At 38.4% G+C, this 24,674-nt stretch overlaps 1 protein-coding gene across 8 annotated transcripts in view; it reads right to left on the bottom strand.

Moving 5' to 3' along the window:
• The window catches only part of gria1a (glutamate receptor, ionotropic, AMPA 1a), a 223,489-nt gene that overhangs the window by 75,123 nt on the left and 123,692 nt on the right, over positions 1 to 24,674 (bottom strand). For all 8 annotated transcript variants that reach the window (XR_013658383.1, XR_013658381.1, XR_013658382.1 and 5 more), the window contains 2 exons: positions 8,452 to 8,748; positions 8,210 to 8,344 (listed from right to left, as the gene is read on the bottom strand). Coding sequence is in view for 4 of the 8 variants with exons in the window: in XM_023959329.2 (XP_023815097.1) it covers positions 8,210 to 8,344; positions 8,452 to 8,539 (223 nt within the window). In the remaining 4 variants the exon portion in view is untranslated. The remainder of the gene's footprint in view (positions 1 to 8,209; positions 8,345 to 8,451; positions 8,749 to 24,674) is intronic.

The following is a 24,674-nucleotide window of genomic DNA, read 5'->3' as shown; positions in this document are numbered from 1 at the left end:
AAAGAAATAGAAATATTGTAAAAGAAATGGGAAGTTCTCGTCTAATGTCTTAATAATGGGTTTTCTTCCTGTCTAATGAACCCAAATCCTTTATACTTTCCCGTTGTGGTACTTTTTACTATATTCAGCAAACATGACATTGTTACTAGGAAAAGAACTTTGCTTAGATAGAATTTATGAAAAAAAAAAAACGACACACACACACAGAAGACATCAGCTTGTGATGAAATCTTCCATTGCAGCTTGAATATATTTAGGGACCAAGTTCTGGTTTCGTCTTAAAGACGTTAGCAACCACTGACAAAAACAAATATTTAATCGTAGCAGAAAATGACTTTCTTGAAGGAGAAGAACACACTCTTGGAGGCGCTTGTGAACTCCAGTCAAAGTGCTACTCACTATTAGCCTTGCCATCTACATTGACAGCACTCCCACTGACTACAAACTGGCGGTAGACCCTCCCCTTTCACAGTGTTGTCAAAAGAGTGAGAGCTGTGCAGATTTCCATACTGAGCACTTTGGACAACATGTCTACACCCTCTGCACTTATGTCACACACTGTAACAAGTACTATGTGAGGGATTCACTTGTGCATAAAGCAAGTTAAGGTCAGACAAATGTCCTTTGTCATGTGCGTTACTCATTGACTGTAGAAGAAAACTGGACCGACTGAGTGTGATGTCACCCATAGAAAATGGCTTTCTTTCGACTCCAATGAAAGGAAGTCAATTCAGTCACCTTTATGGCGCAATTTAGACAAAACCATGTTCGAGCTAGTAAACGTCAGTGAGGAGTAGGGCTCTTGATTCTTTAAATTAAATTGATCACAAGAATTCTGAAATATTCTTAAATCGTTTTTTATACAATATTTCTATTATTTTATTCTATTATTATTTTTATATATTTAAAACCATTTTTTTCTCGACTAAACTTCAATCTCTTTGTTTTTATCTACAAAAAAATGTTTGATAGCTTTATAAGAAGCTACACTGACACTTTACTTTGAAGAGTTATTTACTTCCAGTGCATTCAGTTTGCCAATGGTAATACTACAAAAAGTAAAAGAAAAAATACTCTTAGGGTGGTTTCAGACTGGTTCTTACATGAGAGTCTGTATTTTGGATAATGTATTTGCTTAAATGTGAAGTGATCTTTGTAAATTTTCTCTTTTTTTTGCTGATCAGAACTTATTGTAGGCAATACTTTTTCTCAAACATCTATTGCAACTTTGTGACGTTTCAAGGCAGTTTGGTCCACTCTTGACAGTGCAGTGTGAAAGCAAACTAAACCAAATTAATCTGTGAAATGCACTTTGTTGTTTTTTGTTTTTTTTTTCAAAATCACACCGAGGCCTTCTCTTTACTCATGGGGAAACTCCATAAAGCTTGCAAAGTGTACATACACAAGCACTAATCACAGTCTTTTGCTGTTTTGTGTTTGCCTCTCCAACTTCCATCCGTCGAGGGCCTGATATCAAAGAGAGCCAGTCGTTTACTCCTATAAGCATCTGTGCGAGGCACGCCGATGACAACAACAGCCTAATGCTGTCACCGTCAGTGCAGCTGCACCATGTCACACTGTTTTATATGCTTGTAGGCTTTGCTCCTCATTATAGTACACATAGGCTCCCAAGATGTATGACAAAAAGGGACTCTGCTTCTGTCCCTGCTTAAAAAAAACTCAAAAAAACATGACAGCTGTCATCGTTGTTCTTCCACCCCAAAGCAGAAATCCTGGTCCTCATCTCCAAACAGTTTTCTAATTGCCAGTTTCAGACCCCCACGTCCCAGCTGCCATTATCTCCAGAGATGTTATTTTAAATACTTGCTGGATTTAAAAGCAGCTTGGCGAGACAAAAAGCCCAGGTGGAAACAGGTAACAGCTTTGTATTTAGTGTTTTTACAGCCAAGATGACATGCATGATTAAGATTAGTGAGTCTTTGCATAACACACGCACCACTTTAAGGCTGTGAATTTTCATTATGTTTACTTCTGTTTAACGAAGGTTTGTTGGTGCATTTTAGAGAGTTAGGAGACTAAATGACATGTTATTTGTTTTTTATCTTCCGCAGATTTTGTTCTATCTCCCTTGCATTCCTTTTGTGATTATTTACTAAGCAAACAGGCATACACAAAACAGAAATGCATTTCATCCCTCTTTCGCTTCGCACTCCATCACTCTGTAGCATAGGGAGCCATTTTTGCTGATCTACATTGATTGCTGTGGGCCATTTCTTATACCTGACTTTCTGCAGAGAAAGAAAAAAAAGGGGGAAAAATCAAGCTCTCTCATTCATCAAATCGAAAGCTGCCAGAGCTGAACCCAGGAGACCTTTCGTCACCTTCTTTTGCCTTTTTTTTTTAAACCCAATTCTCTTTGTTTTCTGCACATGAAATACCAGTCACGTCCCAAACAGTCAGGAGGGAGAGGTGATCTTCCTATTTGTCTGTCATTTTCTATAACAAATTGAACACTCAGAAATTCCTGTGAACGTGTGCAAACTGTTGAAGCTAGTCACTGCAGCGGTCTCGTGGTGGCTGACACAGTGGCTACAACCCCCCTGAGCCTCACTGACACCAGAACGAGAAACTGAAATGGCAGTTTAGCCTCAAGTCCACCCCACCCTTTTCACTTAATGCTCTCATCCCAACTGATCCACTCTGCTGCTTCCCCATGAGACGGAAACCTTTGAAGGAAAATTATTTTAGAAAAGAAAAAAAAACAGAAAAAGAAATTAAAGTTTTTGGGACAAAAACTTTTCAGTTTTTTCCAGAATTTATTTATTTTTCATCCCAAGTATTACAGTCAGTTTATTTTATTTTTTTTCTGCCAAGTTTATATTAGATATTTATGCTTATAAATCCATAAAGTGATGGTCTGAGTTGTGTTGCCCTGAATAATAAATGAAATGTATCTGCTAAAGCTCTGTTTCTTGTTAGTGTTGCCGTGCATGTTTAAATGTTAACCCAAAAAAATTAATAAAGCTGGAAAAAGCAAACATCTCTGTTTGGTAGTCAGACCCGTGATGAGGAAAACCTGAACCAAGCAAATGGTAAATGAGCAACGAGGAGAAGGCTACCTTTGTTTATTCCCCTATGACTTCTTTTTATGATAGTCATTATAACAACATTATCCTTTACTGCAGCAATGAAGTCAAATGGAGATTGTAAAGGTTGAAATATCCCCATTAAGCCACATTTTGAAACTCTTATGCAGTATATTGTGATGGTTTTCCGTTTTAGGGCTGGAAAAAATAAAAAAATAAAACATTCTTGTTTTTAAATGGAAGGAAGAAGCTGGAAAACTATGCAAGCACAAGTAAAATCAATTACTATTTCGGATCACATTAATAATGTTTTACATGTATATTAGTTCATGAGAGTTTGATTAAATGTAAGATTACAGAAAATAATAATTGTTTAATGCACTTTTTTATTAAAGTTCCAGGCTACAGTAGGTGTGTTTTAAGAAATATCTGGGATGTGCAAGGATTTCAGCAGACCTATTTAGATTTTGTGAGACTTTCTGACCCCATTAGAAATGTTGAGAACAACATTAGTATAACGTTTTCCCAAAAGTGGGTTTATGACCTTGTACATCGGCCTATAAGACAGAAGGTTGGTAAAATGTCAGTCTTTTCATTGCTGTAACTATGACATTTACAGTATTTTTTGGTAGTTTGCAAATCGGGGGCTTTCAGGTGTGTTTATATGAAAATAATCATTCTCAGTAACCTGATAGAGGATACTGTTAAAGCTCTTTAATCTGGGCAAGTGTCTTCTCATCAGTTTAAATATAGAAAGATTAATGATGAGAGGAAATGATTCCAGCCAGTTGCAAATCTGTCTCCAACGTGTGCTGAGAAGTTCATCTCAAGAGATGACCATGAATGGTAAATGGCGTTTACTTATATAGCACTTTTCAACCTTTCTTTAGGGCCCAAAGCGCTTTAGAGTCACTGTCCCATTCACCCAAGCATGCACAAACTCACACTATCCTGCCGAACCCTGGCGCCAACCTCCACCACCAATGTTGGGTTCAGTGTTTTGCCGAAGGACACTTCAACACATGCACAGACAATTGATTTGAGACAAATTGCAATTTGAGCTAATTAAAGTGTTCTGAATACTTTTCTCCTTTAAAAAAAAAAACATAAGCATGGCGGAGGAAAGGTAAAAAAATAAAAAAAGGTTGGTTTAAAGCCACATCATTAAAAATAAAAGCTCTGACACAGGTTCTAAAGTTCTAAAAGTTCTAAAGGAGCTCAGATGAATCAAAAGCTGAGAATTGAATGAACTGACTAATAGAGCAAACCACAAAATAAAACTAAAATGTTTTAAAATGTATTTGAAACAAAGAAAAAACCTTTTTAGTTTGGTAAATAAAAGAAAATTCCTTTTCATAAACAGGATTTTGATATGGTTTACTTTGAATTCCAAAAGGGACTCATTTCTAATGAATCATAATCACACAGACTTATAATCATTAGTTCAGCTCTAAATTAAAGCTTAGATGTGGAGATGTAATTTATAAAATCTTTTTGAGGCATTGGTTCATATAAAGCTCACTTTTAAACCGGTGGCCTACAGCTAACCAAAAAAAAAACCTGACATGTGATCTAGTCAATGTACGACAGTTAAAAGCCGATGAAAAAGCCGATGTAGCGCATCCAAATGCAAAAAAAAAAAAAATGGTTGTTAAAATTGCATTTCTTTAAGTATTAATTCAATGTCAAATATATAAAATCTGTCATTTGTGTCATATTATTTGTTCTCATAGGCTGATCAAATTTTCTTATTGCATCTTTAATATGATTTTCATTCACATTTTTAATATTAGAGTGTATTTCTTTGCAGCACTGTCATCAGTTTTTTTTTTCTTTTCAAAGTTAGACTGAGTCTTTTCAGAATGAAATCAAGTCCCAATCATACATTTCATATTCACCAACACACACAAACACACATAATCATTTTTAAATACAGTTGGAACGACAGCTTTACAACAGTCAACCTCAACTTGATTTACCACCAGTGTACCACCATCAAATTGACTAGCTGATGCTGTTCATTGAGTCTTTGACCAAAGCCTACTTTCACTTCATCACCCAGCGGTAATTCATATGTGTCTCTTACACATGCCCGGAAGAAAGCGCCATCTCCATCTGTGCTCTGCTGAATGGCTGGGCAGAGCTCAATTCATCGATCAAGGCTCCCTCGCAGATTTACTCCCATTTGTATTTAACCTAGTCCTGAAAACTGCTGCCTAAATCACAGTCATTCCATTAACCATCTCCTTCACAGTCTCTAATTGGTGTTAATGGGAAGTTTACCACCAGTTGATGCAAGTTAGAAAAACTCTGAGCTTTCATTTTAAACACTTTGTCTCTAGGTACAACTCTGTGCAGATGAACCAAAAATAGCCAAACTCATCTCAAGTCAGAGTCCGTGGAGGACATCAAAGAGAAAAGTGGATCTTTTAGGAGACAGCCTGCATGGCTCTGACACCAAGCTTGTGAATCAGTGACGTCTGTATTATAAAGCAAGTCAATAGAGGATTATGATAATATGGAAACTAACTCCGGGGAATGGTGACTAATATTGCACGTGTACAAACAAGCGTTCCCGTAAGTTCCTTCACTGACAATGCGTGAACAAAAGCACACATGAGGAATGAGCTGCAGTGGATGGCAACAAAAAAAAAAAGACCAAAGCGCTCATTGTCTTTTGTGTTACAGGCTTCATGTCCTCTCTTTCACCTCTGCTTTTCAAAACACTCACTTCCAAATGAACACAAACACTCAGCAACACCCTATCCTGCACCTTTTTTAAGTACTTTGGCAAGTTTGAGAGCATGAACACATACATGTAAAAGTGTGTGTGCAGACTTGTTACTGAGGAAATGGTGGATCATACCAGCCAGAAGATGAGCGTCACGCTCTTCCGGAGCTCTATTCATTCCTGTGCACAAGGGCCCCATTCACCCTTCTGCCTTCCACACTCATGAACCCCCATCCTCTTCCTCCTACCGAAAGTCCCATGCATTTCCCACACTTACAGAGGTGGACTCTCACTCACTTGAAAATAGTCTGCATAGCACGGATACCCGGATGCCGAAGCGCAGCATCCCCTCCTCAAAAGTGTATCAAATAAAGATGCAGGAAGAAGCTGCTTTTCTCTCATCTGACTCATTATAAACCTGGCCTGCAGCCTTTCATCTCCCCCTCCTAACAAAAATGTCTCTAAATCCTTTGCATCCAAATACTCCCACAAAATGGGTGAGACCCAGCAGGATGAGGAATCATTTTCCTTTTCATCTTCTTGAACTCTGAATCTTTTTAACATGCCAAGATCAAATTGCATGAAGACGCCTTAACATGAGGGGGAAAAAAAGGTTGAATTTGCACATGAAGGGGGTGAGGAGGTGAGGCATTAGCTTATGAGGAAGGAAATACGGGAAGTGCTCTTTAAAAAACCAAATTACTGCATGGAAATGACATCTGGAGATTGGGATTCTTGAGAAAAAAAAATCAACATGAAAATAAGTCAACATTTTGCATTCACGTTTGCTGTGTTGTTTGTGTCTGAACAGTATGCTGTGCTGCTGTCTGTCCTGTGACTGCACGCTGTGACAGCATTCCCCACCTGCCTCCTGCTGATATAAACATGCATTGGGAAAATTCCTGCAGGCAGCTATAGTTTTTCATCACACCCTCCTGTGAGCAAAGCACTGTCTCATTAATGAGGTCATCTAGGTGTAGTTAAATATCGTTGCACCTCTTCCTGGCTCCAGGGCCTTAATGAACGGGAGCGAGGAGAGTGATGTTTGGAGACTTTTAAAGGGTTAATGTGGCGTTTGTAACCTGGATGATAAGTGGATGCAGATTTAAAAAATTAAGATTAAAAAATTACCTGAAAATGTTGTGAGTGGAAAGCATCTGCACTCAATCATAGATTTTCCCTAAAGGACATCATTTGCTGTTCATCAAAACCCTACAGTGAGCATGTGTAGAAGTGCTGCTCAATGCTTAATTTCCAATCAAATTCCAATCTCATATAGCACATTAACAATTGCACCAAGAAATGTAGCAAACATTCATAATGAACTAAGACAAAAAATGCCACTTTTTTTACACAGCATCCACACAAGAAGATAAAGACCTTTTATTTTTTTAAATTCCAGGGAGGATTCAACGTGGAAATGCAGTGTCTGAGAGTATTAATGGGATGTCTGTCACTGTGGCATTATCACATGACACATAGACAGATTCAGCTGTCAAATGGGATCTTCTGAGAGACTTGGCTAGCATTTGGCTGGGACAGAAAGGAAGGATCGCTTCAAAAGTGCAAAAAATAATAGGAAAACATAGTAAAGTTGAAATATGGATATGAAGTACAAATTCACTATGAGAAAGCTAATTCATTTGCTAAATTATCCCATAATGACCCTTTATCAGCCACAACACCAGTGTAACTTGGACCAGAGATTAAAAAAATATTATTAAAAAAAAAAAAATAACCCCTGTGCAACAGTTTCACTTTAAATAATTTGTTCCCAATATTTTTATTCAAAACCTTAAAGATTCAAAAAGTTCAGACATTAATTTTGCGCATGCGTATGGCTGGTTCAGTTGCTAAAAGAAAAGGCAATACTCGACGGTGATGTGATCAGTGGAAGCGTTTGGAGTCTAGTGTTTTATACTGCACGGTTGAATGCGCTGCGTCTCTTTGTGTTTTGTTCTGCGCCGCCATAACAAAGAGGAAAATGCGCACTGGGATCAAGTGACAGCCGCTAAAAAAAAGAGGAGAGGAAAAAAAAAACCAACAACATTCTCTCAGCAGTAAAAGCTGATGTTGCATGACAGTAGGATCCTTCTGTTGCGGCGGAGGATGTTTTTTTTTTTAAATCCCATTGGCTTCCCCGGAACATAAATCACGCAGCAATAATCATGCAGAGAAAAAGAAGTCCTGCGCGGTCCCACGCAACAGTTAATGATTATATAGAACCACTAAACAGCAGCAGGTCTAAAATGTGAGCTATTAAAGCTGACACTGTCTTTGTCTCGGTCTCTTTTTTTTTCCTAAATTCTTTTCTTCCCCCAAACAACTCAACAACGGAGTTCCTCAACAAAGTCCATCCAAATGGGCGCGTGAGCTGGCAGAGCTGGTGGGGGGAGTGTGATGACCGGGAATGTTGTGAGATTCTACTTACAGGCGTATGTCATGGAGAAGCTGTTCCCCATTTTGACCATATCCACCTGCGGCACCAGTTTGGGTATGTCCTGGTGGTGCGAGAGGGCGAACCGGAACACCTCATATTCGTGCGAGTCGGTGGGGAACAATCCTCCTGTTGAGCAGCACAGAATTGGGACTTTCATGTTACACGCTGTGGAGGCAAAGCAGGTCACACGAGACAACACGCACGGAAGTTACGCGCCCGCGCGCCATTCTCACCTATATTGATGTTACTTGGGAAACTTGCGCTCGAACCCAAGCACATCCCCAGTAAACTGGTATAGAGGATGGTGACGCTTCGCTGCATATTTCCTTTTGCATTAGCGAAGGCAGAGAGAGCTGAAATCCGAGCATAGGTTTGTCCGTGCGTCCAGGCAAATCTTCCGTTTCCCCTTCAGAGCGACGTCCGCGCCGGCATCGACTCAACAGGGAGACAATTATTGCAATGGCGAGGAGGCACCTTCCTCTCTCCTCCTTCTCCTCTCACTGCTGATGCTCCTCTGTCCTTGGTTGCTGCTGTATGAAACAGAGAATGACTTCAGAGCTGCGCGCGCTGCAAAAAATACCCCCGTCTTCGAATCACTGTTGACTCCAAATGACACATTTGTCAATCTTTCTCAGTTTATTTGGATTAATCTAAGGTTCTTCATTGTGTCAAACATTTAAAAAAGAACACCTAAATGAAACGCTAAAAACGTGCATATAATGAACCAGATTATTAAAAGAAACGACAGACTGATTTGATATAAGAGACCAAAAAATACGTCTCACCTCCAAAATAAGAAATGGAAATGTTCTCACTCCTTCCTTGTCTAATGGCCTGCTGGGATGAGTTTTCTTTGCAGTGTGCATCCTCAGAGAGCGCACGCGGGTTTGCTCCCCAAAGAGACGCACAGAATGTCAGTGCTGTTTGTTTGCGCCAAGAAGGTAACATGACTTAAAGACATTTTGCAGAAAAATGAAATGCAAAATAACTGGGATCTTGAATTCAGGATTTTTAGAAGAAAAAATGTACAACTAAATTAAAATTTAACATCAAGAATACAAAGTCCAAGAATGTTATATCAGCTGCAAAAAAATCTTATCTTCTTATCTTTGCTTATCTTCAAACTTTTATGTAAAAAGTTACTGTTTCAGAAATGCATTTCTGTTTAGTTTCTTTGTTTAATACGTTTTACATTACTTTCTGTCGTCTTCTGACTGCAGCAGCAACATAAATTATTTTGTATCCGTTTTATGCTTAACTAATTATCATTTCATGGTTTAGATCCAAAAATGCAAAAAAAAAAACAAAAAAAACAGGCTCAACAATCATGTAAAAATAAGACAAAAGTAGTACTGAAAATCAGTTTAAAAATCCACTCTGATGAAAATTGTGTTTTTGGTGTTTTTAACATCGTAGCTTTTTCCTCATGCAGATCATATAAAGAAAATTAGGCTTAAAATGGTGCTTCTGAATCTTTCGTTATTCAAATTCAAAGAGCAGATGAAGAAAGGCTGTTGGAAATAAGGTTGTAAGAACCTGAAGCAGGCCACAAGCTCCCTGCTCTGCTCCATTCTGATGCATCCTTGTAATCGACCAGATCCTTGTTCGTCATTGATTTCCTCGTTAGAACTGGAATCTGCCTCAAAGCTGTACAGCTGGTTAGCTTCAATATTGCTCGCCATTTTTGTAGCACCAGTAATGTTAGTTTGAGGGTATGACGGGCTGTAAGCTATCAGGAGAGAGGGTAAACAAAGGGATGATGGGAAATGAAGGACAGGCGTACTCCACAACTCAGAGCTGAATTTCCAATTTGCAGAAGCTATGTCCTGGAAAATAGCTCAGGTTTTTAGATTTTGGCTAAAAATGGTATAATTGTAATTGAAAGACCACTAGGAACGCTTTTACAATAGATTAAATGTTAAAGTTCTAGAGTTTTAAAAGTTCAACATAAAATATTAATTAATAGCATTCTTTAGGTCCATATTTGATCCTTTAGTGACATTTCCAGTATAAGAGCACACTGAAGGTTTTTCAGTTCAATCTACTGTATGTAATTGTAAATGACTGATGTGAACTCTCCATCCATCATCTTTAGTAGACGGCTCTCCTGGGACGGGGGGGGGGGGGGGTCCCAACTCTAACTCTAAATGGGGTTAGAGGTGGGGTACATCATAGACAACAGGTTAATGCTTCATCACTGTCAGGAAATACTCTAATGCATCACAGGCAGGAGACAACCAACTGAAGGCTAAGACATTCTGAGATTCCAAGTGGTAATTGAAGCTGTATGCATAGCTGATAATTCTGTGGCACATAAATTAAAAACTAGAAAATTCTGCGTTTTTTTTAACATTTACAACACTCCCGGAGCTGTTAAACTTCTTGAAAAGGCTCAAAAGAGTAACAATTAAATGACAGTATTTTTGATTTTTTAAATTGGAAAGATTTTGTGCAAAATTATTAGTGAGGATTTCCTGCTTTGTGCTCCTCTCACAGCGTAGGACTGCCAAACAACTGATAAGAGCAGCAATGATTTAAACCATGTATTTACAGACAGCTAAAGCCAATTATATCCAGCAAAAGTGGTCCAATGCCCCGTGTTTTGAAGGTTGCAGAATTAATCAACAGGCATAATGCAGGAGTGGGATTGATTGCAAAACCCCACTGTGCTGTGATGCACCAGTATTTGAAGTGCTAAATCTCGCCTTTTGACACAATTAAGTTCAGGTATGAATACATTTATCACACTAAGTAAAAATACTTTTCAAAATTAAAACCACCTTTCCCACTCATTGTTTCCATAACAAGTCAATGCAGGCACGGTTCTCCAAGAAAATTAAATTTAGTGGATTAGAAGTTTATAATAAATTGAGTTTCCAAAGTTTCAGACTGAAAAGAAACATTTAAGTTCAAACTGTCTACATCTGACACATGAGAGTTGGAAATGCAGGAAGTAAAAGGTTAACTAATTTCTGAGTGATGGGTGTCCTATAGATGCATAAGAGAATGGTGAATTTTCCTGGCTTGTCTTCACAGGGATCAAAGGTTGTCTGAGAAACAAATGTTTACTTTTGACAAACCTTCCTGGCATTTATTTTTTGCATGCAGAGCAACGTTTAATTTATGCATGTTTTCCACCCAGTTTGACAGTGTTTATTTTGGTGTTTCTGTGTACAGATGTTTGCTAGCAGTGCCCCTTGTGTAATGACTGGAGAACACTTTTTTTTAAACAAATAAACATAACAAGATCTTAGAATATAACAACTTAATGTGGCTAAATATAATCTGGTGCTAAAAAATCAGCAGAATATCTTCAAATATCTATCATTTTAAAGTAAACCCTTTAAGTTTCCTTTATTTAAAAATGGAGACAAACCAATACACACCCAAAAAGAAGTGCCAGCACTTTTTTTTAGGTCAAACATATCCTCATTATTGACCTCAGTTTGGTAACACATTTTGTAGGTTTATGTAAAGAGTTTAATGAGGAAAATTAGTTGAAAGGTTCTTTCACCACTTCTGTTTGAGTCCTAAGGAGGAAAAAAAAGAGGCCTGAACATTAATATTATAGCACCACTCTTGTGCTCTCAAGAGCGCGTAGGAGCATGAAGCTGGAGGCAGGAAAAAAGTAGCACAAAGCTTATGTAATCCACAATGTGAACAGAGGTATTGGGAAACACCTTCTCATCAAAGAGGTCAATATGGTTTAGACCAGTGTTTTTCAACCACTGTGCAGTGGCACACCAGTGTTCCGTGAGAGATAGTCAGGTGTGCCGTGGGAAATTATTAATTTTCACTGATCTAAAAACATTTATTATTACTACAATATCAGCTCTCTGTTCATCAAAATAGGTGCAGGTTTCCCACCAAGTAGTTTGCCAACAGATTTGTGGAGCTCTTCAAAAATGTCCCTGTCTTTCATAAAGAGGGCGAGAAAAACTTCTGGCGTTAGCACTGCCCACACGCGGCAGGAGCATCAGGTTTCTAAACACACTTCTGGACACGCGCCAACGCGGGTTAAGACAAAGGCGGAGGATGAGAATTTAATTGGTATTGCATTCAATGTGAATGGACAAATGATGCTGTAAAGAGAAGGGGGAGCATTTGCGGCACACATCTGTGCAGAACCGACTCTAGTGATTCCTATGATCACGGATTATCCGTGCACTCCTACTGTAGTTGCTCCCCGCGGGATCCGGTGTCAGACCATGAATAAAATCATAAACTCTGAGACCTGTTGGGCATCAGCACCACTGTTTTTCACTACAAGTCATGTGATGCATTCAATTCAATTTTATTTGTATAGCCCAGAATCACAACAACAGTTGTCTCAATGGGCTTCGTACCAGTAATTGTAAAGTAAAAATAGAATCATAAGATCATGAATACATAGAATTCAATAGGAAAATTCTAAACTGAACTAACTAAATTCCTGCCCTTAGACCCTCCTTCGCGTTTAGGAAAAACTCCTAAAAAAAATGGATTCCGGAAAAAAAGAAGAAACCTAAGGGGTGCCCACATGAAGGAGGTATCCTTCCCCAGGACAGACAGGCGATGTACCAGAACTCTTAGAGAAGATTTAACTTATCTAACATTACAACTACATGTTTAAATAGTCCAGCAGATGAGCTTCATCCAGATTTGGGGGACGGCCGAGGGCGCAAGACGAGCCAGAGGCGAGGTCCACAACCTAGTGTAGGAGCAGTAGTAAAGACGAGGTACATGGCCAAGGTACAGGAGCATTGGGTTAATGTGACAGCATTTCTTACTGTGCTGCTGTTAACTGTCATGAAGCACAACAAACGCAAACATTTGTTCTAACAGTTTGCAAATCGTATTGATGAAATTTAGAAAAAGTTTATTGCAGGTTTGTGTTGAAGCACAAAGGAATTACAGTCAGAGATTCCAGTGTTTGGTCCAAGTCTGCTTTATAAAAGTAACAGCTGTTTTTCTAATAATATCTGGATTGAAGGATAAAATCAATTTCAGACTTCATTCACTTTTGATAAACTTAAAGTTTAGTTTAAATATAACTAATAAAACAAAAAAAAAGAAAGAAACAGGATTAAGGTGAATTGGCAATTAAAATTTGGGGTGGCAGAGGCTCAGAAGGTTGAGCAGGTTGGCCAATGATCGAAGGATCAGCGGCTCAATGCACTTTAATAAACTGGAGGGAAAACAACCTGGACAAGTTTTCAACTAATTTAGTTGAAAGTTCTTATTGAAAACTATCGCAACTTTAGGTAAAACAGCTGAAACTGCAAAATTTCTGTGCCTCAATTATTACCAAAAAATGGATGTAAGACTGCTCATCAATGCAGACAATAGTTTCTTTTTTTTCCTTTTTCGGTTGCTGGTGTGCCGTGGGATTTTTGTCTAGGAAAAAATGTGCCTTAAGTCAAAAAAGGTTGAAAAATCACTGGCTTAAACATATTCTCATGTCAGTGTAAAATCCAGAAAATGGCAATGCAGTCTGCTCTTGAAAACATTGAAGAAACAGAAGGTTTGTAACTTTAGGGCTTGAGGATGGGGATGAGTCACAGTACCATCCATCAAAGCAACAAAACTCTTTAAATTATACTTTTCTGTTTGGTGATGTCCTATTTTACTCAGATATGTTATATTACAACTCTTAAGTCAAGATATAAAAGTTTATCTTATGTTGATCTTCTACTCTGCCAGAGAATGGCAGTCCACTGGATTGTGTGACAGCTTGGCGGCGGCTGATTTATGGTTTGGTGCCTTTCTTGAGACATTGCGCGGGACTCACACTTTCAGTACAGAGAACTGACCATATCTGAAAACTAGAATGAGCGTGTTATAACCCGTAGATAATGGCTTGTTTCCAGTTCCAGTGAAATTAAGTCAATTCATTCATTCTTTTTTTTTTTGATACAGACGTCGCCATTTTGGAACCAGAAATTGTCAGTAAGTAGTGACTGGTCCGAGTGCATTTTAGTCAACATTTCTCAGCAACCAGTCTCGTAAATCAGGAGTTAGCTTGTCGGAAGGAAACACCACTATAACTTGAAAGTGGGCAACACAAAATCTGTCAAACGTTTTGAACGTTCTACTTGACACCATATGCTTTTACTGAGGCATCATTCAACAGAAGTCTATGGGATTTTGAATTTTTGGGACCAGCAGGTACTTGTTTGGAATGTGAAAGAGGAGGGGTCACTCAGTCCAATTCTCAAATACAGTCAAAAAGTAAAGGTCAAGTTGTACAAAATGTGTTCAAAGGTAAAGGCAATGTCATGGTAAAGACAAACAGAAAAATGGTTTTGAATGAAAAATATTTTGTTTGTAATCAGATTTCTTATGCATTTGTCAGGCTGAAGTTGTGAGAAGTCTGTTAAAGAACAGATCTTGATTCAATTCTTCCTGAACCAGAGTAAATCTCTTGTAATGCATTGTTTCCTGGTTTTGGCCTGTTCCCGCTTTTATCTATTGATCTGATTACAGTGCCTGCTCACTGAACAGACAATGTGGACGCTTACCAGCTCTAACAAATGCTGGCACAGAGTCAGGACGAAAGCCAGACTCTAGTTTCTGTTCTCTGCCTTACTTTGGAAAATGGTTGACATGTAGTTTGAACAGTTTGCTGCATAATTTATAAAAATGCATTTTTTGTAAAAAAAATAAAAAAAGGTTTTGAGAAAATATAAGAAAACTGGATTTTTTAAAAGTATAGATAATATCAACCTTTGCTAAATATCGGAGTTTCTTAGAATTTTAAATGTTTTCACAAGTAACATTTTTAAAATGATTTCCAAAAGTAATAATTTCACAAAACTCAGTATTCTGAATTTTCATATGAGGATGCTGCACTAAACACAAAAACACAAGTACATTTTGAGAATAAAAATGATGGTTTATTAGAAAAAAAGCCACTGAGATGAAGGGAACTTTGGTAAACCATCAACAAGTTCCTAGCCAGCCAAAGCAGAATCACGACATACCACTCAATAGCTCCAACTGCCAAAGATGGCAATACTGTTTATGTAAAGTATGTAAGGCAGTTTGATATAGTCAAAAGCCTTTCATAGTTCCCATCTTGACCAATGTTTACCCCAACCCTTGCGACTGGCAGTGGTCAAAGCCCTATATCACACAAAATCAATTTTTTGAGCTTTTAAATGTAGTATAATGTTCCTTCCTCAGAAAAAGAAACCCCAAAGCGGTATTTTGATCTGTTCATGCATTTCTGAGTATTCCTCTACAAACCTGCCCTCTGAGCAGCAGCCCCTCCAAATTCACAAAAACAAGCGGGTTCTGACGAGTTGATGTAGACAAGTAGGAACAGCTCTTCTAGGAAAAAAATCGGCACTGCCAGCACCACCCCTTTCGGGGTCACGGGGCTGATGGAGCCTATGCTGGTCACTCTTCCTCTTTCCTTATATGCATAATATACACACCTATCTTTGCAAGAATTTGGAGGTTGTTTGCTTGTGTAAAGACGCAGACACGCTGCCGAGGCCGACTCTAGGTTGACGTTAAAAAATGGGTGGTACCCACATGGAGGGAAAGCCGGTGCCTCAGAGATGGAGGCATCATACTTCCGGGTTGGGAAAGAACTTAAGAAAAATAACTATTTAATAGAAAAATTGTTATTTTGTGTGCCAAAGGTAATATATTATCACATAAATGGATCTGGTTTACTATAAAATGTGTAAAAATAGCATGATACAGGTCCTTTAAAGAAAGTAATTTGATGTAATGTATCACTTTTTTTTCTTTACTATGATTGGGAGGCGCAGGGTGTGTCATTTAAATAGGAATCATGCTGTACCATCATCAATTTTATCATGATAGCGATTGGTAAAGGCAGTGGGATGCTTTTGGGAGAATTCTGGGAAACCATCCATGCAGAGGTCACCATGACTTGTCCTTTCTATCTACTTTCTCTCTGTGTTATGAAACATGTACACCTTTCTATGAAAAGGTGTACATCACAAAAACAAATCACTTTATATCAATAACAATAATAATGGATTAGATTTATCTGTGCTTTTTCCTGTTGCTCAAAGCGCTTATAATGTGTCCATAGACTATAGACACCTTTTGGAGCAAATGTCTTCATTATTTTGAGATTTATTGGTGGAAAAGTGTGACCAAATAAAGCAGTAGGTCATCATTTTAAGAGTAATCTGTGTAGATTTCCTGAAACATAAACTTGTTTTCCTTAATACAAATCACATGTGTGTTGTTTAGTCCGTTTGCTTTATAAAGGGGAAACAAACTGCTCAGATGGTTTGCGGTGCTATCAGTTATCCAGGTACAACATGCTAAAAGCAGCACGCTCCTTTGGGGCTCTCCTTTACCTCAGGGCACTTTGCAGTTATCAAATTATGGAAAGCCATTGCAGATAGTCACACTTAATAATGGTAACATTGAGTTCATATACCCAGTGAGGCTGTTTATGCACCCCAAACACAGCCAATCAGATAATACCAGTTATCAAACAGCCATACAGTGCAAGGAGAAAAACATTAAGTGTTGTGGGGAATAAACCATCTTCCTTGTCTTTTCTTTTTATTGCCGTTTAGGTCGTCTCTCTTTCTTTCACACACACTCATTCTCTAGCTCGCTCTGTCTTTCTAACCCTCGTGTGGTACCTGCATAATTGCCTTTCCCCTCCACTGGCCGCAGGGGAAGCAGAGCTCTCACAACGTTGCCGTGGTAATACTGATTGATGGAGTCGATACTCGTGTGGTTCCAGAACATCGAGCATCGTTGCACACAGACATGACAAATTTCGAGGAACAAATTATAATGGCTTGCATCATGATTAATCCCCTCTGGGGAAAAGGAAATATTGTGAATACCTATGAACTCTGTGGGGACACAGCTTTAGAATATAACCAAGGGCAGGAAGCTTTTGCATGCAATGTCTTCCTGTACAGAGATGAAGAGGAATGAAAAGAGGAAACTCATATCTGTGGCAGCCTATTCCTAACATTGCGAAACTGAGAGGTACATCATTAATCAGTCACATTTAAATGGAAATTTTTTTGAGACGTGATTAGGCATAAAGAGAGTCTCAAATCCCTAAAAAATGACTCTTCTGTTCCCGTCCTGATTTAAAACAACTTACTATGAGCTCTAAGAGGGAACTTCAAAAGTTATGGTTTGTTGTGAACCTGTTGACATTGATCACGGGCTACGATGGTCATATTTCTAAGAACCCAACTGCCCATGAGATGGGACTTGACAGTTCACTTGTTTGTTATCATTACTGCTTCCTTGGGTGGATGTCTGTCATAACCTTTTATAAACAAAATGCAACCAAACAGTAAAACCCTCAGCAAAAAGAGGTACACGTGAAGTTTATTGAAGTATAGACCATGTACACGTAGGAAGTATATTAACTGAATACTTCCTCAGACAAAAGATGGATTATTTTAAATGTACAATATATAGATAGTATATTAAAAGTAAACTTCAAGGACAGCCTCACTTTTAGTATAGAGTTTAAGTTTGCCTATAGAACACTTGAACTACTTTTTGTTAAGAGAAACTCTAACCTGTTTGTTAACCTGTGAAGTAACCTAACGGTCCTTTAAAGGATTTCCATTTGTGTAAAGGAGAAGTGTTGACTAATGTGCAGCATTAATGAGACATTTCTTGCCTAATGACCTCAAAACTATCTGACATTGTGCAGCCTGGTGAAGTACCATCAGCAGTTTATCATTTTGACTGTCACAGCTGCTACATTTGGTCTCATAAACATAAAACACACTTGTCAAGCACCTTACAACGAATTAGTGCATCAACTCGTTTACCTTTTTCTTCCTTCAACTTTAATTTAAACATGGTTTTTTTTTTTTTGGAGGCTAAATATCTTAAGCAGGCATGCAGTTCACCTGAAGGTGGCTAATTGATTTGCAGTCAGCATGCTTCACAAATCATTGTAAATATTAAGGGCTGCCATCTCTGCAAAACTGTTCTGCCTTTCCTGGCGGGCCTTCAGGATCAATCGAAGCAAATTAGCCTTGCGCGCTGTTAACAGGGTCAGCTGGAATGAGATCAGACACACTTTTGAGGAGGGTCAAAGAAAACGAAATGATTAACGAGACCTGAAGCTGCCAATCTTCCAAACCACAGTTTAATTGTGAGCTACTTTTGTGCAAACCCTTCTAGACTAAACTGCCCTCAAATAGCAACTGTGACCTTGGCTAGTTAAGCAGAGGGATGACCCATAACTCAGAGGTGTAGCAATGAAATTGATGCATAAATTCTCATTTTTACCAACTCGCCTCTGGTTAACGTGCACAGTTGGTGTTACTGGTCTGAAATTGAAGATGTGGAGGCACTATATTAGATCCCAGAAAACAATATAACCCTAACTAATTATAAAAACCTAATAGGGATCCTTTGAGACTCTCTTGCTTATCCACGCTGCTGCTTTATTTCATTGTCTCTTTATACAAACACATGGGTCTCAATATCATGGCTCATATCTTTCAGTGTACACTGCAGGCAGAGGAGTTGACAGTTCTTTCCCACGAGAGGAGTCACACATCATATATATTTGCCTTAGGAAATCAGTGCCGCTTCAATCAGGTCGGACAGTGGTGTTTTTGTTCCTGACTGCCATCAGTGCAAAGCTGTGCGGCTGCAGCTGCACGCTGTGCTGCAGCTCTAATGATGTCAATCTCTGGGCGATTTGCTCCAGCTGATCTGACTCTTGTGGAGAAGGTGAAAATGGGATAACCTGGTCAATTTAAGTGGAACGACAGGATGGAAGAATTTTACACTTATACATCCAATCAAAAATCTTCATTGAGCAGTTTACGCAATTTTTTTTCCAATGTTCCAAGCTAAACCATGCACTAAAATACACATTTATTAGGTCAGTAATAGGATTTGATTTGACTCATTTATTAGTTAAATGCTGATAGCAGTTTGGAGAAAATATCAGAACAGAAATCTACAAAAACATTTTGAAAACATTAAAACAGAAAAGTAGAAAATATGCAGTGTTATGTGGTTTTACATTGAAAATAGCACTAACTGGCACCTAATTTAAAGGAAACTGTATTATCCTGGGACAAATATGGCTAGTTTGTTGCTTTGTTACACACATCCTGGCTGAGATCAAGCTTTAAGGTTTCTTACAGACCAGTAAGATCAATCATCTTTTTTCCCTTTATGTCAGAAACTTGTTGCTCCCGTTTTCACAACCCTTTGTGTGAAACGTCAAGGTTGGTATGCGTGCGATTCTGTAATTAAAAAGGTGAACTGTGCCCAGTCTCAGAATGCACACTCTGGTGTTATTTTCACCAGCAACTCTTATTGGAGCTGTAGCTTAAAAATACACGCCACTAGTGCGATTTGTGGGTCTGAAGCACAATTAAAATCTTCCTGGCTACAGTCAACATCATGAGTGTGGTAAAAATGAAAGGAAAAGGTGCTTTTACTGTTGTAAAATATTTGCCTTAAGTATGCATTGGATGTACAAACGTACAACCACACATTAGTAATCCATGTGAAGCTCTTGCAGCTCAGAAACCATGTGTGACTTGTTAATTTCCTCGGGTTTACTTTAAAATAGTGACTACGTTTTTATCTACACGGCGCAGGGTGCATTTAAAACAAACTGTCTCGTAGCTCCTGCACCATAGACTATGGCTTAGAGGACAACTGTAGGACATGTCTTTATTACAAGGTTAATGTTAGAAAAGCAGCCTATTTTAGGAGTTTGTGATCAATGTAAAATAACGTTTGGGCATTGGTGACCATGAATCTATAAGGTTTTACCAAGTGCAGAAAAAAATGGTTTTGCTTAATTATTCATGTTTCTGTAGAGTCTAGATAGTTAAGGAAGATGCTTGTGCCCACAAGATAAGCAACTTGTGCAAAGAATATATTAGGGGGAAGATCCATCAGGGGGTTTAAAGCAGGCTTGTTCCTTAAGATCTATCCCCTCCCACATCACATTCTTTCCGCTCTCTTTGCACAAACTTTAATTAACCTGGATCCTCTGTGTTTAGTCAATAAGAATGAGGAGACACCTGAGTCAACCAACAATGCATGCCCTTGTTGTTTGCTTTCATGATGCTGGTCATCAGCAGCGTCTATCCCAGATTGAAAGTGGTAAGAGATTAGAGCTGAACCATATAAAGCAACTCAGTTTGATGTATGATTTTTAAAACATTTATGTACTCTTTACTTATTTTAAAATTATGTATGTCCGTTCAAAAACATAAAAACAAGTGTAACTCATTTTCTAAAAAATCTTCTTCGGTGTTTTTTCCTCTCAAGGTGATGCTAAAATAAGTCATGTCCTGAATTAAATGAAACAATGGTAAATGTCCTTTTACGTAAGCTACAGCTACTGTCTGCGTCATTGATGAGGAATAAAAATAATGTGTGATTAACATCAATCCTAAGTAAAAGCTTTTAATTATATTGTTAGCCACCTCTTTGAAAAAAAAGGTTCTGAATAGGTCTGAAAGCTTGTTACCTATGTCAACAAAATCTCTCAACACTTCTACTGGTCTGCAGGAGGAACATGGAGGACAATGGCTGGAAAGCTTAAAATATAAGAAAGAAAACAATCACAAATACATGAGTAATAAGCTTTAAGAAATAGGACATCTAAAAGCTTAAATATTGTTATCATGCATAAATGACTTTGGTAAATGGCATATGGCGTATACTTACATAGCGCTTTTCTACCTACAAGGCCCAAAGCGCTTTACAGTCACACACACATTCACACACTTTCTGTGTATTGAGAAGGTTTTGCAACAATCAGTGTTTTTTTTTTTTTTTCAAATTTGTTGAGACAAAGATTTACAACAATGTACGTTTTATCATGCTGCCATCATGCAGAGGATACAGAGATCCAATGGCCAGGAAAACATGTGCAAAAACATCATTCACCCCAAATGCAATTACTACCTTAAATGTATTGTGTTATTTTTTTTTTTGTCATTTATTATTGGTTATTTATTTTATGCTTCCTATTGAGTGAATCGGTTTTATAGTCATGCTGAAAGACAAATTTCTGTTCCAGTGATCAGACAATGAAGAAATCTATCTGTCTATAATAACCAACAAGCAAATGCCACCAAAAATGTTACAACTTTCCTTGCCCCCCTGTTGCCCAGCAACAAACACAAATAGGTGCCTCTAACTGATTATTATTGTGGGCCATTTAACATACACTGTCGAGTTTTAAAATAGACCAACTTGAAGAGCGTTTCTACTCTCCGCAGGAGAGCTCAACTAACAGAGAGTGAGCTGAGCAAAAGCTTCCTAAATCATACAGTTATTTGATTGATTATTTGCTGTTCTGAAAGAAATTATGATCTTCCTCAAGCTATAATGTCAAGTCCACCTTCAGGAGAACACAGGACACTGATGGTCTATGTGTTAGAGGGAATTTTGGCCCCATATGGCTTGCAGTTCACAAGAGCATAAAAAGCAATTATTATTTAGGTATAAAATGCAAGATTGCAGAATTAAACCAATATTTTTCAGTGAAATTCGTCAGTTACCATCATATCTTGTTCTGTTACCTCTATTTTCATTGTACCGGTATTTTATCTAAAAAAAGAGGGCTCTCACTGAAGCTTTCCATAGGATTCCAAACGGCACAAATAAAGCCTGAACTGAGACAGAAACACTTACTGGTGTTTGCTCAACCCAACCCACCATTGAAGATGGAAAACTGGGTTGTACAAAGAAATGAAAGAGTTTTGTTAAGTTCACCCACGTGTTAACCTATTTGCCAATAGAAAAAAATTATTCAAAAATAGGCATTGGTGACCATGAATCTATTGGGTCTTACCAGAAGCACAACCATTTTAAGACCTAAGATTGAACAAAATCAATCTCCTCCATGTCATGAATACAAAATAAAGCAAGAAAAGGTTATACTACAGGTTGTAAATACATTATTTTTTATTTACTTATTTATTTTATTAACCTGGGACTTGAGGTGTATTTGCTCCCATCTACCACCAGCCTCCAGTGACCTTTTCAGAGAATGCAACTTTTAGTCCTGGTTTTGCCATTCGAGACCAGAAGGTGAGGTTTGGCAGCATCACAGGTTTTACAATCAATGAACAGCTAAAAGAGTTTATTAACAAACATCTAAAAGTCAATGGCCCTTATCAAACAAAAATGTTTTATTGGATTTTGTGCGTGTGTAAGAAAACATCACGATTTAGACACTGTGAGGCCGACACACCTGAGAGGCAGAGGGTCGAATATTATCATCAAAAGCTTTCTCAGTTTTTACTGTGAAGTCTTATGAAGCTCCAAAGAAGACAGGTGGGATTGACCGCTCCCACTGCAGCCATCATGCTGACAGCAGAACTAGCAGGAGATAAAGACACTTTTCAACTTTGTCCACAAATGGGAACTTAGCAAAATATTCATCCTCTCCTATGAGGGACTGATTTCCCATGTTACCAATATGGTGCAGTTAAAAGCTGTGCCGTGTTTGCTGCAGATGTGCATGGGATCTACTGTAGTCTGACAGGACATATTCAAGATCAAAGAATACATTCTATAACTCAGTTAACCATCATCACAAAATATTGTTCATGATCTTCTAAATAATGTTGCTGAAATGTCTTTTGTTAAGTTAACCTAATCTTCATCTGTCAGAAATGCACAGAACCAGCAAAGCAAAGAAAGACCCAGAGAAAAGCAATTCTATGAAGATAAAATATATGAAACAAATATAATTTGAAAAAGGTTTCCACTGATTTACTTCAACCATGTCTCACTATTGGATAAACTAAATTCTGAAATTCCTTGCCAATCAGTGAAACTTTGCGTTCCTAACTTTATTGAATGCAATTTGGCTGTTGCTTAGGGTGATGGTCTAGAGTATTGATGTAATGTACTGTGAAATGCTGGGAGGGCCATAGCAGCAGCAGCACCAGCAGGACTTGCTTGAAACAAACAAGGATAAAATGTGGCTCAATACTTGTGAAGTCTGTGAATGTTGGTGAAGGTCACGGCGCACTATAGCTACTGAGAAATCAATCTCCCTTTGAGTTAAGACCTCCCCTGTGTTTTAATGACCCATATGTTTTAAGTCACCAACTCCATTTCGCTGTCAGCCCCAAGTGTCGTAGGGCCAAAAATGAGCCATAAGGGAGAAAAGTGTATACCTGATAAATCAAAATTTGTTCATGACTGTGACGGATCAGAACCCCTTTTTTGTGTCTTTGTAAAATTTAACGCGGAGATTGAAATTAGAAGCTGCATGCTGGGCTGTTTACATATGTCTGCCCGTATTGGAACAGCGTTTGTGGGAATGTGTGCGTTTCAGCATGCAGAGGCTGAGCTTGCCTTTGAAGGATGGAGATGGAGGAACGAGAAGCCAATCTGCTCCTCTGGAGATTAACTCCTTCATTCCGCATCCTATTTTCACCAAGACACCCACTATCTCCAGTGTCTGCCATCACCTTCTTTCATTGCTTCTCTATGGTCTAAGTTCCTCTTTGCCAATCAGAAGAGTGCACAGGCAGCTGTGGATTTTGGTGGGACATTGATGAATCTTCAGCTGTAGAGATGGTGGAGATTTCCTCCACTGTTTTGAGAACAAACACCCGACTTTAAATTTCTCTTTATTCTAGAAGACATTGGGAAGTTTCAGGAGAACAAGCTTAAATAAAAACTTACAGACTCTTCCATAGCATGGCTTCGCTATAGCACTTTGAAAAACATGTTTCATGGAAGTGAAGTGGTGAGGAAAACATTGCTTCTCTTCCAATTAGCCGCATCTCACTGCCTGCTCTGCAAGAGTGCAGCGTGTGGTGGAAGGAGAGCTAGATAAGAGATGACTGGAATGAGGACGTGAAGGATTGAGCAGCACACCTTTGTAACCCCTGGGGACCCCCAATCCCTGTTGGGCAGGAAGGAGGGTTGAGGAAGAAAATAAGCAGAAAGATGGATGGAAAATGAACAGGGCAACACAAGGTGGAAACTAGGGTGGAATCAAACAAAAAAAGATTAGTAGATTCTATCTCTTTTTAGGAGTCTATTTGTGACTGAATTCTGTGCTGAAAACTGTAACCTATTCTTACTCTCACTCATATTATTTATGACTGAGAAGAAATTCAGAGTTGCTCATTTTCAGCAAATAATCATCAGCAATCACACATTGGTTTCTATTGCCATTGCTAAGAAAATCCATCTTTTTCAGCTATAACATCAAGGGTGTCCAAACTTTTTTGCATACAGGGCCAAATTTGGTGAGGTAAAAAAAAGGCATAAAAACACATATATGTATGGCATTTTTTTAAAAGAGTCATCTGGACTTTTTAAGTTGAAGACATCATCAACCATCTTGAACAAGAAGCGAAACTGAACCACGTGAATGAAAAAGTCTTCAAAAACATATCAGGATTGGAAAATACAAGAGAAACCCAACTGTTAGAGCAATTATTAAACATTGTAACAAATATGAGCTTGTTACAATCTTCCT

Source organism: Oryzias latipes, chromosome 10, assembly GCF_053564925.1.
Source record: "Oryzias latipes strain Hd-rR chromosome 10, Olatipes_Hd-rR_3.1".
NCBI classification, from domain to species: Eukaryota; Metazoa; Chordata; class Actinopteri; order Beloniformes; family Adrianichthyidae; genus Oryzias; species Oryzias latipes.
This window is presented reverse-complemented; position numbering and strand designations above follow the sequence as displayed.